The following is a 19,055-nucleotide window of genomic DNA, read 5'->3' on the forward strand; positions in this document are numbered from 1 at the left end:
CCCCAGCTGGATTTAATGAAGAGTCACTCTGAGTCCGGGGACACGGAGTTAACGCAGGCCAGCATCACGCAGCGAGTCCTGTGTGGGCTCACGAGAAATTTGTTGCAGAAGTTGAACTTCAGCTCCCACTGAACGCAAAAGGGTCTTGTGGCCAAAGGACATCAATTAGGAGATTGCCAAAGCCCAGGGATCTGCTTCAGGGCACCCACACAAGTGTGCCACCGGCACCTTGCTGTATAAAATGAATGTGTCTGGCTGGGTAGATATGGGTTTTGCTGTGACTACAGAGGTCCTCTGAGAGAGGACAGAGGAAGAAATTTCACTGATTGCACTGTGCCTTGTGAGTGGACATGCCCACACATTTTTGTTTACCCCAAAGCAGTGTGAAGTATCCTGTAAAAACAGCCTCCTTGCTTCGGCACGGCTCTGTTCATGCTTGTGAACCAAAGGGAAGAATGGATGGCTAAAGGAGATTGAGCACTGGGTTTCAATGGTTAAAATGGCATCCTAAATTTCCTGTACTTCACACCTCACTGTAGCTCATCCATGCCACATAAGCTGAATATTTAGCTTACTTCTGAAAACAAGATGTTTTCACCAAAACACTCTCCCATAATCAAACAAATCAAAGGGCAACCTAACTGGATCCACAAAAGCAAAGTGTGCAGCTGCCAAAGAACTGCTGTTATCTCTGGCATGGCTGGGTCACTGGGACATTTCACAGAAACAAAAATGTATTTCCTGTGTAGACCAAATTAAAATATGTCCAGGGAAATGTTTCATGTGCTCTTAAGACCTGAAGCCAAAGCTACTCAACTGGCCTGTAAGGAATGAGATTACTTCCCAGGGGCTGATGGAAAGTATCAGGCACCCTTTGGTACAATCATTAAAATTAGGCTCAGCAGCAGCACCTGACCTTGTAAATACCTGGCAGATGGGTGCTCTGCTCTCCCAGTGAGAGGGAGGCTGCCTCCCACTGCCAGGAGCTCAGATAACATTGGAGGGCACTGTAGAATTCAGAGAAGGTATCTGTCCATGGCAGAAGCCACCAGCCTCACCTGATTCACACAGGAGGTTTAGAGAAGAAAGAACAACCTCTATTGTAGAAGGTCAGGTACACCTTTCCTCCTGGGTTTGAACAAGTTCCTTCAAAGGAAAGAGGACTTTACTGCCCATGCACAGGTCTCTGTGGACAGATGGAGACTGCAGGTTACTCTCTATGCAGGTAATGAGACCTTCAGTTGGTGCCTCATTCATTTTCCATCTTGGTCTTCTTTTTTTTTTTCTCTCTGTTCACTCCATCATTTCTTCATGTACTTATGCTGCAGGATCTGGCTGCTTTTCTTGCTGTTCTGGCTGGGACAAGGGAGGCAGATGGCTCCCCCAGGTTGGTGAAGCATGAAAAAAAAAAACAACAAAGAGAGATAGCAGGGAAGAGGCAAGGATAAGAACTTGGTTATTTTGCTTGTAATAAGATGTGCCTTTTCTCTGCCCTCTGCCCACTGGCTCGTCTGCTCTATATGTGCTTCCAATAGGTTTTGTAGAAAGCAGTTGCCACTCCAGGATTTTTTGGATGAAACTGAATAAACTCCTGCTTCAGGGCAAGTTCCTCCAGCTGGAAATCAATGGTGAGTCACAAGTGGCTGCTCTGAGCACCATGAAGGCTGAGGAATCACCTAAGTGATCGTGGTGTCTGTGATCTGGAGGCTGCTGCCATTTATGCAGTAATTGGTAACCGGCCCCAAAGAACTTGCAGAACATCCTTGTCACCTAGACCTGGCCTCTCACACCTCAACTTGGTGGCTGTCCCTACAGATGAGTAAAGCTTGTATCTACAGCCATAATTGCCTTTGTCCTCACAACTAACGTGGTGGGGTAAGGAGGAAGGATTTCTTAGGAGGAAAGACAACCAGCTTTCATTCTCTCCTCTGCTGAGCCTTTATGATGCTTAGCAAGAAAAGCAAAGGTGACATTGCAGGTTTGATATATCCTGGACAACACAAATGTGCAGCAATTAAATGTTGGGGTGGGGGTGGGGGTGTAAATTTCCTTTTTGTTTAACATCACAATGGTAGTTAAATACCCTATTTTAGACTGAACAAAGGGTTTCCATTCTGCTGAGGGGAGAAAAAATCTGCTTAACCAAACCAAAAAACAGAAAATGTTCACATCAGATTGGAAAAAGTACGTGATTTGACTGCAAACCAGATTTGCTTCTGTTCCAATTAGTCCACTTTTTTCTGGGGTTTGTGGTTTTTTGTTTGATTTGGAGGTAAAATTGTAAAAGTCAAGTACAGCAAGGTTGTGGGGAGAAGTGAAAGCATTTATAAGAGCAACTGATATTGCTCAATAAAAAAAAAAAAAACAACATACCAGCCTTTGGGCACAAAAATGTTTTCTCCAGCTCTATCAGTTGGTCTCATAAAAACTATTCCTTCTTCTTCCCAAGCTCTTCTCACTTATCTCTTTAGTCTATCCTGGCTGCAAGAATGTATCTACTAAACAGTACTGCTAGTACTGCTTGATATATAAAGATGACATACAAATCTAGAAATTACAGTGGCAGCTAGTTAAACCCTATCTACTTATACAGATTCTTGTGTCTAACCCAATACTAAAATATTTTCTTAATCAGAGGGAAGATAATTAACAAAATACCACACTATTAACTCTGCCAGCACCAAGAGCTGAGCACAGCCAGCTCTCGTCCTGAATGCTGCTTGGTTCCTCCATGCATTTAAGAGCAGACAGCACTTTGCCAAGAAGAGATAAGCAGCAAACTTGACCACTTTGTAAAAGTGCCCACCCAGAATAGGTCTGTGAGTGCATTCTTTGAACAGAATGAGCAACAGATTATCACGAGTTGAGGATTTTTAGAAATGAATGGGCTTAATAATCCATAACTCTTTTCTAGAGAGTAAAATCTGGGAAGGAGAAGTGCCTTTGAGGACTCTTCATAACACTATTTCTAGGTGGCTGTTGCACAAGCTTCTGGGCACAAAATAAATGGGCACCAAAGTGCATATAATGTGGTTAGCTTGAGGCATGTCAGACTGTGTCATACACTCACTCATATCAGCACAGCTTTGCCAGCTCCCTAACAGCACACATCGCTGGAGAGCATCCAGCCTGGCTGGACATCTTTTCAGAGGAGAGCTGCTTAAGAGACCCTGACTTGCCCTGAGCTTTTCATCTCATTTGTCATTCCCTTTTTCTGTAGATCCTTATTCTGGCCCCATTCTGATAGATGAGAAACTAGCATCTCGCTGTGGCTATGTCCTGTCAGAAGATGTATGGGGCAATCCTGTCTTCCGTGCATCAGTCCTTGGCTGTCATGTGGTCAACGAGGTAAGACCCAGTGATGGACTTGAAAACAGCTCAGAGGGTACGTGCTTTCCAAAAAAAGACAAGACTGAGATATTATGTGGCATTCTAATGGCATGCTTTGAGAACTCAAAAAATAGTGAATTCAAGGAGTAGTGCTGGTGGTGTGTAGAAATGAATAGGCAATGGCTCTCTGTTATGAGGTTTGTTCAGTGTGACTGACATGGGATTTCCTCTCTCCATGAAATGACACTTAACTTAATGCTGCTGACTAGCTGCCAGTTCTCAAGCATATCCTTGTAGCTGCTGATTTGCCAGAGAGTTTCTTGAAAGCCTCTCTGGAAAGAAGTAGGCATCTGCTTGAAAAAGCAACATTTGCAGTGTGATTCTGGCAGATCATTTCCTGGCTTAATTTGTGTGGTAATGTGGCTGTTAACACATGCCTAGGAACGTAGATCACACACATCTATTAGACCCAGATTTGTCTCACGTAACTTTAGCCATCTAAAAGATAATGTCTAGTCTAAACTAGTTGCTTGTGCTTCCACAATAGTCAATGGGGAGAAACAGGCATCGCTGGATTCACCCCTTCCTAAAATGTGTAAAAGTGCAGCCTGGATTTCTAATTTCTAAACGTTACCTGAATTGAAATGTACCTAGAAGCAGAACACATCAGAGTAGAACCTCCTTGCTTGTCCATGTTTAGTCTGGTTGGTCCTGGAAGTCCCACAGAAAAAATAAGGTAAAGCTTTATGGGCAGAAGTTAAGCTAAGGAGATTGGGGGGGAGGGGTGGAGGGTGGGGTGGGGGTGTGTGTAAATTTCTCTGGGATGGTTTTGCCTTTTTCTGTAGAGAGAAAAAAAAAACCTCCATGTCAGATAGAAGCACAATCCATGGCTACACATGTAGCTCCTGGAGAGTTTGAGGACCAAAAGGAGTTCTTGCTTAAGCTAGTCAAGAAAGACACTACAAAGTATTGGTACGTTAGATCTGAACTACCTACATCAAACTAAAACTGGACTTTCTGTCCATGAAGAAGCACATAGCAGTCATGAATGGGAGGAACATGGCCCACGTGCTACGTTAGGTCAGATCTTCCCTTGACTATTCTGCTCCTTAACATTGCAGCAAAAATAGTGCTAAGATGTGATCTGAGGCAAAGTCTGTAAGTACTTGAGGCAATGTCTCTGGCTAAGAAAACCTGTACCCAAAAGGCACCTAAGACAGAGTGGTATATCAGAGGAACTGTCAGGACAGCTCCCAACCTGTTCTTATCATTATAAATCACTCTCCAAAACAGGACACTGGGCTGGATGATCCCATGCAGCCACCCCTGGAACATTTCACGCTATCTTCTGAATTGCTTATTTTATTTCCCAGGCAGATGAGCTGTTTTCACTGACTGTGAACATCAAGGTTTCTTCATTTTCAAATATGAGGGCAGCTGTTACCTACACCTACCCCATGTACTGCTCCTACTCTTCCTGGGCTTCAAGAGAAATTGTGTGTGAAGAAAACTACATGGAGGTAAAAGCTTTCCCACTGAAGGTCAAGTTACATCCAAGCTCCCTGCCAGGCATAACAACCTCCACAAACTCCTGTCAGAAGTTGATTTTATGCTATGTACCAGGCGTAATAGCAACCTGCTGATATTCAGCAGAGTGTAACTGTAGGTGCTTATTAGCAACACATTTACATGTCATAGCTGTTTTGAATGCAGTGAAATTCAGTTAACTGTACAGATGATGCAAGTCAAGCCACTGCAATCAAATAAGCAGACAGACAGGCTAACTTGTTTAGCCCATAGAAGTACCTTTCTGTTCTAAAGTGCTGCAGCAATTGTAAGAATGCCATTCTTGTATTTGAAATAGTAAAACCTAGAGTTCACAGAGCTCCACTGCTGCTGCATCCCGTACCTCATAGAACATCTGTGTAGGACAGACCCTGTCTCCCAACAGGTGCTCTGATTTGTCTGTCCAGCCTGCTACCAGTACCTATGCACCCATGTAGAAGCAAATCACTGGACAAAACAAACCTTTTGGTTTGCCCCATCCCTGGAAACATTCATTGGTCAGGTTGGATAGGGCTCTGAGAAAAGTGATCCAGTTGAAGGTGTCCCTGCTTACTGCAGGGGAATCAGACTAGATGTTCTTTAAAAGTCCCTTCCAACCCAAACCATTCTATGATTCTATGAAACATCACTATCTTTTGTACACACACTATTGGCAGGATGAAGAAAGAGTGTTTCTTCTGTTAGGACAGACTTGAGGCTCTGCAGTCACCTCTGGGTGTTGTAACACACTTGAACCATGCTGCAGATGTTTGAGGAAAACACCAACTCCAAAATCAGCATCCAGAACTTGCCTCACTCTGCAGTGCCTGCTGACAGGACTTACACCATAACATGTACATTAGGTACTGGGGATTTTGCATTTTCAGGTGCCCAGCCTGCATGAGAAGAGGCAACCAGTCCTGTTAAAGCCAACAGACTGCTTCCCTGTACCTCTGATGAAGAGACACAGTCTCTAGAGTGAGCTCTAGTTCACATCCTACAAGATATGAAACAGGATTTTTTATTTACGTGTTTGTTCATAAACAGGAACACAAATTGCTCCCTCTGCTGTCCATGCACCACCATAAATGCTGTGGCTTTAACTGTCATTTTAAGACCACAGAAATTATTACAATGAATGTACATTGCCAAACCCCATCAAACACCAGAGAAGAAATCTGTTTCCTGTGCTTCTAATAATGCCAAACATATGTTTGTTCCCAAACAATCTCTTCTGTGTCCCCAGGTGTCAGTGAAAACTGATGTCCCTTCAGTTTCAAATGACTACACCGTAGCATGGATGTCAGCACTGCCAGAGGTATGGAAATGAGTCTTTCTTAACAGTTCCTAGCCTGCATCTTCTCATCAGTCTTATGAGTCATTCTTGGGGCATAGCTCCATTTCTGTCAAAAAAAAAGAAAAGAAAAAAGAAAAGGGATATGGCAAATATGACATCAGGTACTGAAAAACCTCTCAAGTTTTCTTAGAGCTCTAGACTGAAAACAAGACATTTAGGTGGGAGAACAGAGCCATATGCGTGTTACATTAGTGAAACTGAGTTCAAAACAAACAAAAGTAGGTGGTTCTTCACACAATGGGTAGTGAATCTGTCAAACTCCTTGCCAAAAGATGTTGTGGCTGCTAAAAACTTGCTTGGTCTCAAGGAGAGTCTGGAAAAGTTGACTGAAGAGAAATCCAAAATTATATATAAAATACAAAGAAACTACAGATAGCTTAGGACTCCCTGAGCTGAAAATTGTTTGAGGCTGGAAAGTATTAGGAGGAAATAGATACACTTTCCTATTTTTTTCATGTCTTACTTGCTCCTTATGCACATTTTTCCTTTTGACTGTCCTCTGATACTGTTATCACTTCAGGAAACTCTGCTCTAGACCAGTGCAAACATTCTTATTTTCTTATCTTTGACATAGTATGGCTACACAGTATAAAAGGTAGCCTGTCATTTGGCCTCTGGACTGCTCCAGCAACTGACAGACATGAAGGCAATCATTCTATTAACAGCACAGTTGGTTTATCCAGGAGGATTTGTTCAAGGTCACCAGTCTAAATTTCTTCCAGAGCTACTATAAGACTATCTCTAAAGATGCCTTAAAGAGCTATAGAATTCCTTGCCTTTTTATATAGATAAGGGGTATTTCTTACCTGGGGTGAACTAGCAGTGTCCAGTGTCACTCCAGTTACTTCAGTTTCTAACTGGAAAAGAAGTGCTACAATATCACAGTTCTTACGAGATTCTGGTAGACTTAAAGCTGATGCACCTCATATCTCTCTTGCAGACTCAAAATATTGCATACCAGCTATGGCAACTGATGTTTGTTTCTCCATCAGGGAGAAAGAGAATAACGGTAAGCGATGCAGCAAAGCTAGGCTACAGCTTCAATAATACACTGTATCGAGTGTACCTCCGGGCACCCTACCACAGCAACGAGTCTGACATCACGACGGTGAGTTGTTGCTCTCAGCCAGACACAAAACTGCTGTTTCCACTGACTTTCTAGGACATCAGTTCTCTTTTTCTGTCTCCATCCCAACAGGTCAGTGGTGTAGATATGAACATGGTCACTTCCACTTCCATGTACAGGCAGCGCTGGCTGCTTTTGCTGATTGACACGACTGTCTCCTGTCCTGTTGGTAACCGTTTCTTCCTTGCTCACTAAAATAACTGCCTAGGGAGCCAGTAGAAAACACAGTGTCCCCATTTCCCTAGAACCTGCTCTGTAAGAGAAGAGGTTTACAAGCTGCCCCTGGAGCAACATGAGCTAAGAGTTCATGGCTTTAGTCCCAGAAAAGCATGTTCCTTGCTGTGATGCTACATTACTTGTGTTTCTAGTGCAGCATGGTGCCTTGACTCTGGTTTCTCAAAGCCCCACTTTAGATGCAGGGAACTGGAGACAAGCGAAACTGTTGTAGAAGGGCCTGGGAACCTCCCCTGGACAAATCACACAACCTTGGCTCTTCCCTGTCATGTAAGTCCATGCAGGGGATGCAGCTCTGCATCATTGGGACTCATCTAGTCCTTTTCTCTAAAGCAGCATTAGCCTGGCTTTTTGCAGAACAGTGGTGACTGCACCCTCAGAGAACAGTACTGATGTGAATAATTTATGAGGAGGCTGGAAGTTTAAAGTTGCCATGATCCATGAAATATTTCAAGCACAAGATTCAAACAGGTGGCTCTCTGCTCCATTCCTTCTGCCATTAAGGCAAAACTCCTAGGACCAGAAGAACAGCAGTGCAGGTAGATGGGAGCAGGACTGTTGGTTCTTCTGAATAAACTGATGATTCAAGTCTACTTCCAGCACCAGGGTTTCTGTGACCAAATAGCCATCAGTTTGCAAATATCCTACAAGGTGTTTCATTAGTGAAAGCTGTAAAGGTACCATGGTCAAAAGGAGTCAGGAGAAAAAAAGTCATTGCAGAGTGAAGACTGGCTGGTAATCCAATTACCCTGTCTTGAGAGAGTATCTATCTAACCAAACAGATGGCATCACTTTCACTGAGACTACGCTAACATGGACTGTGCCAAGTATTATCCCCACATTAGTGGTTCAAGAATCCACCTTTCTGTCTAAAAACATTTTAATGGGAGTCGATGATCAGGTCATAGTAAACCCGGAGGAGAAGAACTACTTACTAGAGCACAACAAGACACGCATCAGAATAACGATCCCTATCGGAGCAGAAGGAGGCAAGCTACAGGTTAGTATGAACCTATCACAAACTAACACTTTTGCATCATAGAAGATGTTTCTAAGTCATGACCATTCCAAACTGTGATGAATTGATTGCTGCTTGAAATTCTTAGATATAAGAATTATTTGAAGATCTAGATGCTGCTTCTCTATGATTACAGAACATGACAGAGGCAAGAGACTGTCTTTTGTTTATAAGATATAGTAATAAACCAATAGTGCAGAGATTCCCTGGCACTGAAGTTCAATTGTCTGTGTTGTTAAATTATTAATCTAGTCCTGGTAAACTTCTAGTCTGGGTCAAGGAATACTTTCCCAAACAATTGCCATGTGTCCTGGTTTGAGGCCAGACAGATCCTCTCTTGCGTCTGAGAGGGGCAAAAGGATGACACTGACACAAATGGATTGCAGAAATTATGGAAAGTTTAAATGGAAAAGCAGTGTTTTACAGAAACTTCAAGCACAGTGACAAAAGAATCCCAAAGGGTACAGAGTCCCCTTTAGCACACCCAAAAGCCTCTGAAAACACTTCCCTTCTCCCCACCTGAGGTTAGAAAGAGCCCCAGGGCTCTTTCTTCCCTCCCCCGCTGCTAGGCTAGTCTCAGCTGGCCAGGTCTGAGACTGCCCCTCCCCCTTCTCCTCCTGGCATTAGGCCTAGACAGACCTAAGAGGCCTTGAGATAACTCCCCACCGTTACCCAATAGGGAGCATCTCCCACAAGAGCAGAGAGGGAAGAAAGAGGAAGAGATAGACTTTGCAGATGGATTTATAGGGCGCAGGATATGACGGGTATGAAATACACTGTTTCCTGTGTCCACCTACTGGGCTGGGCACTCGGGACACCAAAGGTGTAACTTGTGTGGCAGCAACAGGAGGCAACCAGCTTAAACTGCCACACCATGTAGGCAGCATGAGTTAGCATGGGACAAGTTCGCAGCATATAGTTTGGGTGCAGACACCTGCTTTGTACACAAAATATTCCTTGCTGATTAATAATTTAGACGTGCAGAGACAATTTTGAAAGAAATGTTCAGTAAAATAGAATAAAGTGGTTTGGGTTGGGAGTCTTCTTTAAAGATCATCTAGTCCAATCTCCCTGCCATAGGCAGGAACATTTTTCACTGGCAGTAATTGTTCAAAACTCCGTCCAACCTGACCTAGAACATTTAGAAAGCAGCTGGCACTATTCTCACAAAGGTCCTCACCAGTTCCATTTGTGAAGATGATATGGGTGTGATTTTTAATTACCCCTTCAGAAGTTCACTTTTTGACACTTACATCACTGTGTATTGCAACACCAGGCAGGCTTGGGCTGAAGAAATGTTGGAAGCACTGACAAGCCTTCAAAGTGAACTGGGACAGAATGAGAGACAGGGATTGTAAAAAATTAAATGTAAATTCAGTTACTTGTCTTTAATGAGGACATCCCCCCAAGCCTCACACTTACTTACAGAGAATCCCAGCAGTATCTGAGCCAAATATAGACCAAATATGAGACAAGCAAACCAACTCCCCTAGCAAAATTGATTCCAAACTGAACCAGAATACCACTTTCTAGTGTAAGAATTCTATCCGGTATTTCGGTATTGAGCTATTGCCAATTAAGACTTAATAACAAATTTTACCTCCTAGAGCTCTGTATCTGATGGAATATATGGAGTCATTTACAGTATTGACTTGTTTTTGGAGCACACGTGGACAGATGTAGATTGGCAAACCACAAAGTACACTGTCTTCAAATCCATCACTACACCTTTCATGCCACAAATACCAAGTGTTATCAACAGTAAGTCATTCCTCTCACTCACTTTTACCAATCTCGTGCTTTTGGTGTGTTACTATATTGTTCCTTGTGACCTCTGCCACAGACCCAGATTCACCAGGTCTTTCCAACTCCCCCTCCCAATTTGCTAGCCAAAGTCAAGATTCAAGGTATTATAAAAAACCCCAAAGTTTTAGCCTTAATGGAAGTACCATTTACCACCTGTCATTATGGGATGAAATGAAATTGTAAGTTGCTGATACGAATGTAAACATTTCTTTCACACTAACATGCAGCTTTTTCCAGTGAGCACTGGGCACCTGGAATAAAGATGTTTTATTGTGCAGTTATCTCACTGGGGAGAAGAACTGTCTGAGGACAGTATTTCTTGGTGGCATTTTCTCCCCCAAACTGCATGCATGTGTTGTCTTGGTAGCACACTGAAATCATTGTGCCATCCAGTGACACAGTAATATTTTTTTAATGATATTGTGCAACGTATTAAGACACTAAAGATCTTTGGAGACATCTGGATAACTGTTAGAAAAAGAAGCTTTTTTGCATTATGATAGTCTTTCCATATTTTATGTGGCTGAATCACATTCTAGATTGCTATATAGGGAAGTCATTTCACATCTTAGCACACCTCTAGAAAGTTACTGAACCCACTTTCTAAAAAGTTGTATGCATTTGTTGTTAATCCCCTGCAGCTTGAAGCAATTCTCATGTGCTCAGAGAATTTCAGATCTGACTAGAACACAAACACTCATTAATCAGAGCCATTAAAGAAATGGTTATTGGCTAAGTTTCCTGGAACTTGAATGGGAGGCCACCCCAACCATCTTTGTTACTTGATCCACATCATCAGTAATTTGATGTTCTCTCCCTACAGATACTCTGCCAGAGGAAAGGCTATTTAATGTTGCACTTGGACACTTTCTTCCCGATGTCTCTCTGGTGGCTATTACAATAGGAAATGTGCCATTTACCCTGAGGGAAGCACAGCACCATGGGTTTAAGATTTATGAAACTCCATTTTCTAATAGAATGAAAGGATTTATCCTTGAAATCTCTTTTGATGATCCATACATTCTAAAGGAGGTAAGATACAGCAGCAGGTCACTTCTGCGGCTGAGTAGAGGAGGTAGGGCAGTCCCATTTCAGAACATGGTCTGGCTTTAATTAATAAACAACTGTTCATTGATCATAAAGGTGTCAATGAGTCTGAGCTCATCTGAATTAAGATTGGAGGTTTGCATACCCCTGCCTTACTCTCCCTAGGTCTCTGGGTGACGTGTAGCACCAAATGTTATTAGATGGTATGAAACATGGCTTCCTTTAGTGTTTGTCAGCACAGCTAATGTCCAAGCACACACCCAGCAGGAAGAGGTTTGTCAAATCTCTGTTAGATGCTGTGCCTTGAAACAGGAGTGTCTTGTAAAAATAAATCAGTTATTGCAACCCTGTGAACATCAGTTACCAACATCCAGTAATCCTGAGCCATTTATGCAGAGCCATTTGACTGCTGGCACCGGCCATGCACCACACAAGAGATTACGGACAGATTCAGGGTGTTCTAAATGTAATTTTGTGAAGCTTCAAACCATTTTTAATCTAAATATTTGTTAAAAGTATAAACTCACAGATGGAATTCAACCTCTCACTTTAGTGGGAAGATGCATAACTTCAATCTCTCGACCACTGTTTCAACCAAATCACACAGAGCTGTGATGCTATTTTCTGTCACAAGGATCAACATTGTGAGCACACAGGATCAGGACTTGCACAAATAATTTTCAGGCTGCAGTTAAACCACAGTTAAATTGCATTAAGGATCAAAGCAAGCCAAAAATTTTCAGAAGTATTTATTTCAGGTTGAACAGCAGGTTTTACTTCAGGGGCACTTTTAAAGAAAAAAAAAATGAGGATACTGAGAGAGCCATCTCATAGCATCTCCTGACACCTTCTATCTTACTAATTACTCACTCTCCTGTGTTCAGACCACACTCTGAGAAAAGAAGAATAAGGATTTGGATCCAGACCTTCCTCTATGAGATCTTTGATCAGTGGAAACACCATTGTGTTCACTTCTGCCTCCATTTTCTGAACAGGCACTACATTCTCCACATTTATGTTTGGCTGAAAGAGTTGTTGAATCCAGTCCAGATTTCTCAATACTTTTAAGCCAACTGAAGCAAAGTTTTTGGAGACTGAGCTATTTGCAGGGGAGAGGAGGGTGTTGGAATAATTATTTAGTGCTGCTCAGGATATACATTCTTGTCTGTGCTGGAAGCCATTGCTACTGCAGACTTATACTTCTCTCTCTTTCAGTATGTGAATACAAATGAAACAAAATATACTCTCCTTGTTAACTATACTCTAAGTGTGGGTCCAGAGATGACACTCTATTACCATTCTGCAGCACTGGAGTGTGTGATTGCTGACATTGGTAAGCATTCCCCTGATATTAGTTGGTTTGCATCAACAGCATTGATCAGATTTTCATTGAATTCAGTGAGAACAGCTTTAGGCTGGGGAGGAGAGCTTTGGGGAAAACCCCACCCTTCACTAGCTCATTATCGCTAACATAGCCAACTTGCTGCTTTTCTGATGGCAGCTCTTCTGCATACTGGCAAGACAGTCTGCCCTCGAGACACTGAGAGCAATAAAAACTAGTGTGTAAAAGAAGTTGGCTTGCAAGCTCAGAGAACAAGATGCCTCATAACTTGAACATACATCTACTGGCAAAACTTTCAGACATTGCTACAAGTTTCAGTTTGTCCTCAAATGCAATTCTGCCTCTGTGTCCAGCACAGAACTCAACTGACTCAAACAAATTCTCATGAACCCCGAAAACAGCATTTCTGTAAGGAGACAATCATTCACTAAAAGCTGTACTTAGCAGATAATTGAATCAGTCACAAAGTCCAACTGGGATTTTCTCAAACTTCTTAGATTTTGGATGCCACAAAGGTGACAGAGTCTCCACACTATCCTACCTTTAAAATAGCTCCGGATTCAACACAGAGAAGGCTGACCTTTAAAAAGAAGTATTTATATACACAGCTCAGCTTGCCCAACTGAAACAGGGAGTAGTCCTGGAAGCAAACTGGCAGGCCACTGCTAAAGCATGAGGATTTCCACTGATTTTAAGCTACAACAACACAGCCAAAGTCCTGCAGATGAAGCCAGTACACATACAACAGCACTGCTGCACTGCCAGTGCAAAATTTACCTGTGAGAGAAATCCCTGCCTGGGCCAAACATCTTTGCTCAAACATTCCTTCATCGCTAACTCTTCATCCCATCTTCTTCCTGCAGAACTACCAAAAGCAGTTGGTTACTGTGATGAAGAAAACCTGTATCTAGTCATCTCTACTTTTGGCTTGCACCGGTACTGGAACCTGTATCTTGGTAACAAGCTCCTGAACCAGCAGGTTGCACATACCAATGGGTATCATGCAGCTACCAATTCTACACACCTGGTCTTGCAAGTACCTCTGTTTGCTGTGGGAGTTGTCTATGAGGTACATGAACTGTATAGCAATGCCTTCTTCAAAGCACGTAGGACTGTTTGCTCATACTGCCACAGTCCTGCAGTCACAGTTTGTAGTGCTGTAGTTTTACACATACTGGAAAACCTCCAGAGGGAAGGACTCCAAACCAAACCAGAGCAAGTAGGACAAGAGGTATCGGACATAGACCCTTCTGGTAATGCCGTGTGTTATGTAATCTGCAGTGTTGAGTTGTCTCTAAAAGATATGTACCAAGTCTTCAAAAACAAACTCCTCAGTATTTTTAGTAAGATGAGGCAAAATGTCCCATCTGCAGTGAGCCAGAAACAATATTTCAGTATAGTTTTTATGAAAAAAGATCTTTTAAAGGAACATTTTGTAGAAATGTTAAAACATGGCAGGGGAAAATGGATGCTGTAATAAACATCTGAACTATTCTGCAACAATCAGCCAAAATTCATGCATTCCTGTGTGGACTACCCTAGGTGATCCTGCTTTTGGCAGGGGGGTTGGACTCAATGGTCTCTGGAGGTCCCTTCCAACTTCTAACATTCCAAGATTCTGTGATTTCTCTCTCTGACAGTGTCCAATTAATTCATACAAGAAAAAGTCTGCCCTCCACATTTCATCAGGCTTGGATCTTTACACTGACTTAACTCTTGTAGCTTGTTAGAATTCAAAGAGCAGAACTTTGTACATATGGATCACGTGCATTAACATCAGGCCTTTTCTGTCACCTCCTTCACAGGAAGTGTCCTTTCAGAAAATTAGAGCAAGGTTTGATGTTGCCCTAAGGAAAGTGAGAACTATGGAGACCTTACAGATCTTCTCTGTTAGCTGCAGTTTTAATATTGATGCATTTATAAGTAAGTTATGCAATGGATCAATCAATAAAAAGATCTGTGATTCTTTCCTTGATTTTATAACCAACTCTCTGATTTTCTCAGTATGCCACCCAGATGGTACCATAATGATATCTGCCCAAATGAAGACAGTTCCTGCCATTGATATGAGTAAAACCAAACTAAGGGATAGCTCTTGCAAACCTAGAGAATATAATGAAGGACATGCCTTCTTCAAGTTCCATGTCACTACCTGTGGCACTTCAGTAAGGGTAAGCCCATGGCCAGAGCAGATACATCTACTCGAAGTCTGTCTCTCCTGTATTTTCTCTTTTGTCCCCTTGCCCCAGCTCCTGAGAAGACTCAATTTTTAATGAACTTCCCATGTGCACAGTTTGAAGGTGATCACATTATTTATGAAAATGAAATTTCGTATGAGAAAGAGACTCTTCCAGAACAGAGCACACCAACAATTACAAGAGATCCAGACTACAGGTAGGAGCAACAACGGCTCACTGACATGGTTCATTTTAATACAGATGCTGGAAAGCAAGCAAGCCAAGACCAAAATTGCCTTTTCTCCTATTACAGATTAACAGTCTTATGCTACTATCGAGCAAAAGAGACAGTAGTGCTAGGTCCCTTTGCTAGTGACCCATCCTTGCCATCGCCCTTTGGCTCTGGAAGGATGGTACCAAGATCAAACATTGCAGGTAGGTAATTTTCCTCCATTTTTAAACTTAGAATAGAATAGACCAGGTTGGAAGAGACCTTCAAGATCATCGTGTCCAACCTATCATCCAACCTACCTAATCAACTAAACCATGCAACAAAGCACCCTGTCAAGTCTCCTCCTGAACACCTCCAATGATGGTGACTCTTACCTGAGACTTCCAATTTTCAATTCCCTTCTTAAGACATGCCCTGCTTCCTACTGAAAAACCTCACTAACATTTCCTTTTCTGCAGTATACAGAAGGATAAGACAAGCCATGAATGTAGTTTCAAGAGTGTCCAAAGGTAAGTCTCCTCCTAAGAAAATGAGAACATTTCCAAGCACGTTTCAAGTTAAATAAAATTAAACAACAATAAAATCCCCTGGTGTTTTATTGAGATGAATCCTTCATGGAATTCTACGAGTCAAATGTGGCAATACTCAAGAGACCTTTTGAGCCTGTGTTTATTGAGATGGAGCTGAAAGATGAGAGCCCTGACACTGCGTTATACCTGGAAAACTGCTGGGTAACTGGGTCTCTAGATTTCAGCAGCGCCCAAAGATGGAACATCACTCTGAATGGGCAAGTAGTTATTGAATGACCAATGCATTCATCAGCAAGGCCCTGATTTCTTCTAGACCTTTTTATCTGTTCTCTCAAATAGGTGTGAGTCTAAAGGCAGTGAGTATGTTGCAGAGTCCTGTCTGGTAGCTGTTAGCTCCAGGGTGAGACACCCTTCCCATTTTAAAAGGCTAGCAGTAAGGACCCTGGCACACCAACTGGAACAGGTAAGATGAAGTGAAAGACTCATCCCCACAAATGCACTCTATCCTCTGAACTTCTTAAGACCATTTGAACAACAGCAGATTTAAACACCTCACAGACTTATGATCTAGCCAGCATTTGATGCAGCTTTAATTTAGTTCTTTTCTCAAATCTGCTCTACAACACAGTTTCAGTGACTTGAGATTGGACTGGCTGGACTAAACAAAAGTTTGGTATGTAAATATGATTTTTATATGGTGTTCCTGACTTTTTATAGGATCAGATTAATAGCACTTCAGCTCAAAATGCCTAGAACAGAAATGTTAGTTTATATGCCATAATGTCCACACGAAGTTCAGCTCTCTCGTCTCACATCTGTCCCAGTCAGTCATCTCCTCAGATGTCAGCCCAATGCACAGAGAAGCAAAATCATGTAGGTTTCATCTCACACTTTTGAGGGTCTGCCCTTCTAAAACAGGTCCAAGAAGCGTAAATGAAACCCCAGGAAAGTCACCTGAGGGTGCTTTGCTGCTAAGGCACCCAACTGAGTAGACTATAGCACAAGTATTGATAGGAGCCATGGCAGTACCCCTGCCTGAGCAGCTGAAGTAACCACATAATTTTTTGATTTGGCCTTTCATAAGCAGTTCAATTCATGAACTTGCTAGAAACGAACATGATGCAATTCTGGCTTGTGCTGCTTCCTAAGTGTGCAGCTGCATCTAGCACTAGATTGAGTTTCTGTCTAGCTTTGATACATAGCCTCACTGAAGCACATGAGGTTTTAACTTCTTCTGTCTCAGCCTCTCAGTTACTAAACTGCCTGAGGGCTTCTTTGACACCAAATCTGAAATTTAAAGCAGGTTCAGCTGGAAGGTGTCACATGCAAGTGCTCAGACAAGCCTAAGTTTAATCAGCTGCAATTTCTGTAAAAGGCAGGCAACAGACAAAACAATGCTCTGCAAAGTAGGATTTGATATGGACCAAGTGATACTTTTTTTTTATCTTCTCAGGTGTATGTGCACTGCTTGGTGGCAGCATGCTCTCCTGCCAGCATAGTACCTGACAGCCTCTGCAGAGGACAGTCCAGCTCAAGCAGAGTGAGGAAGGGTAGGTGTTCAAAAGAAAAAGAGGCACTACAGAGCACCCCTGTCCTGATGACTTTAAGAACAGCTGAAGTGCCTCTAACAAGGACTGTGTAACATTACCTTTAGTTTGCTTTTTAATAAATCAGCACTTAAGTATTCTTTACAACTACACAAGCAGACTGTGTACCATTCTCAGCCTTTCCAGGTCACTGTTCAGTCCATCTCCAGGGCTACGTACTTGCTGGACCAGTCTGGATTGTTGATTCAGATCTAAGATGACATATGTAAACTGAATTTGGGTAAGAGCACCAGGCCCTGCATACTCATCTAGAGTGGCCACCACATGTTGTGGCACAAGCAATGCATAACTTGTCCTTTAAGACCATAGTGAACTGTATGTTCTGGGTCAAGAACTAGGGAACAGGCAGGGTTTGCAGTCTCCTGGTCTAAGCCTGAGCCCATAAGAAATTAGAGCTACCTGCCAAGCCAAACACAGATGGCATAGCTCTGGAGAAGATGCCAGCAGTAGGGTAGGGCATGTTGAAGTTGGGCTGTAGCAGGCAGTTTTAGAGGCAGATAAATTTCAATGAGTTTTCAACCAGAATGACCCAGCCTAGAAGAAAATGGATCCAAAATTTTAGAAGCAAATACTAAGGCACAAAACACAAATCCCTGACATACTCCAAATACTTCTGAAGGGCCCAAATCCTCTAAATGAATAAGGTTTATTCCATAGGCTTTTTTCATCTGCTGTATGTTTCAGCCTCCCTCGTCACTTCACTGTGGTTATATCTCCAACAGCACCTGAAGGCTCTGCAATGCTGGTCATTTTCTGAATGGTGCAACTAGACAGAGGAGCTACCTCTTGCAGTGACCACCAGAAGTATTTTGCTCAAAGTTTAAAGACCAGATGGTGGTAGTCAGGATGGCACCAAACCAGCGGAAAATGCTAGGGATTGCCAACAGGATTAGTAAATTTTGTAACCTGTCACCTCTCTCCCAAGTGGCTACAAAAGAAAAATCTACCAGAGGATAACCCATGGCTGAAAAATGACACTTCTTGTTCCTTCCAGCTGTTGAAACATGGCCTTGCAGATCACTAAAATCATTCCAGCCCTGATTACAGCTGCTTCTTGTAATATTTCATAAAGTGACTGCCAGTCCTCCCATGTGAATGTAAAGTGCAAATCTGAAAAGTCAAATAAAAATGCATACAAAGTAATGTAAGTGCAGAACATCTTCTTGCTAATGTGCAACAGCAACCATCTGGTGTACCAACACTTGCTTCAAGGAGCCAAGGAATCTGCTACTTAGAGCCTCCTCCTCACGCAACACAATGACATACTTTTTTTCCCATTAATGCATATTTTTGTCTACTTTACAATGACCTGAACATCCTGGAAACCTGTTAGCTCCTCACTTTCCTCTCGCCTGCCCCTGTCTTAGAAAGGTTAATTAGGTTAACAGCTAAGGTTACAGGAAAGGTTAACAGCTACTTCAACACTAGTTAAAAGGACATCTTACCTGGTTTTTCATTTTCTGTGCCCACAGAATACTTGTTTTTAATAACTATTTTCTAGAAACCATGAACAAAACAGATATCTGACCATGTGTAACCCCTCTGGGAATGTCCCTACACTGCAACTGAAGGGGTTGCCTCCAGCACAAGGCTGCATTCCGCAGCAGTGGAAAGAAAGCAATCACACTGACACTGCTGCAAACTGATATATGTACATTTCTCCAGTAGGTTTGAACAGCTCCTACAGTTTCCATCTTCACAGGC

At 42.4% G+C, this 19,055-nt stretch overlaps 3 protein-coding genes and 1 long non-coding RNA gene across 4 annotated transcripts in view; 3 read left to right on the plus strand and 1 right to left on the minus strand.

Annotated features, from left to right (window-relative positions):
- Positions 1–19,055, minus strand: part of LAPTM4A (lysosomal protein transmembrane 4 alpha) — a 154,604-nt gene that overhangs the window by 50,850 nt on the left and 84,699 nt on the right. The gene's annotated exons all lie outside the window — the stretch shown is intronic.
- On the plus strand, positions 1,574–7,553 carry LOC104308313 (uncharacterized). Its single transcript, XM_009909495.2, has 6 exons — positions 1,574–1,628; positions 3,221–3,348; positions 4,704–4,850; positions 6,122–6,193; positions 7,173–7,340; positions 7,431–7,553. Exons 1-6 carry the CDS (start codon positions 1,574–1,576, stop codon positions 7,551–7,553), a joined length of 693 nt encoding a protein of 230 aa, XP_009907797.2.
- LOC128899909 (zona pellucida sperm-binding protein 2-like) lies at positions 14,820–16,497 on the plus strand. Its single transcript, XM_054180168.1, has 7 exons — positions 14,820–14,976; positions 15,099–15,199; positions 15,296–15,417; positions 15,673–15,723; positions 15,818–16,001; positions 16,084–16,207; positions 16,462–16,497. Exons 1-7 carry the CDS (start codon positions 14,833–14,835, stop codon positions 16,495–16,497), a joined length of 762 nt encoding a protein of 253 aa, XP_054036143.1. The 5' UTR covers positions 14,820–14,832.
- On the plus strand, positions 17,205–18,454 carry LOC128899897 (uncharacterized). The gene is made up of 3 exons (XR_008463174.1): positions 17,205–17,294; positions 17,469–17,571; positions 18,346–18,454. It is a non-coding gene; the product is annotated as an uncharacterized LOC128899897 (long non-coding RNA).

The sequence above is a fragment of the Dryobates pubescens genome, chromosome 3 (genome assembly GCF_014839835.1).
Source record: "Dryobates pubescens isolate bDryPub1 chromosome 3, bDryPub1.pri, whole genome shotgun sequence".
Lineage (NCBI taxonomy): Eukaryota > Metazoa > Chordata > Aves > Piciformes > Picidae > Dryobates > Dryobates pubescens.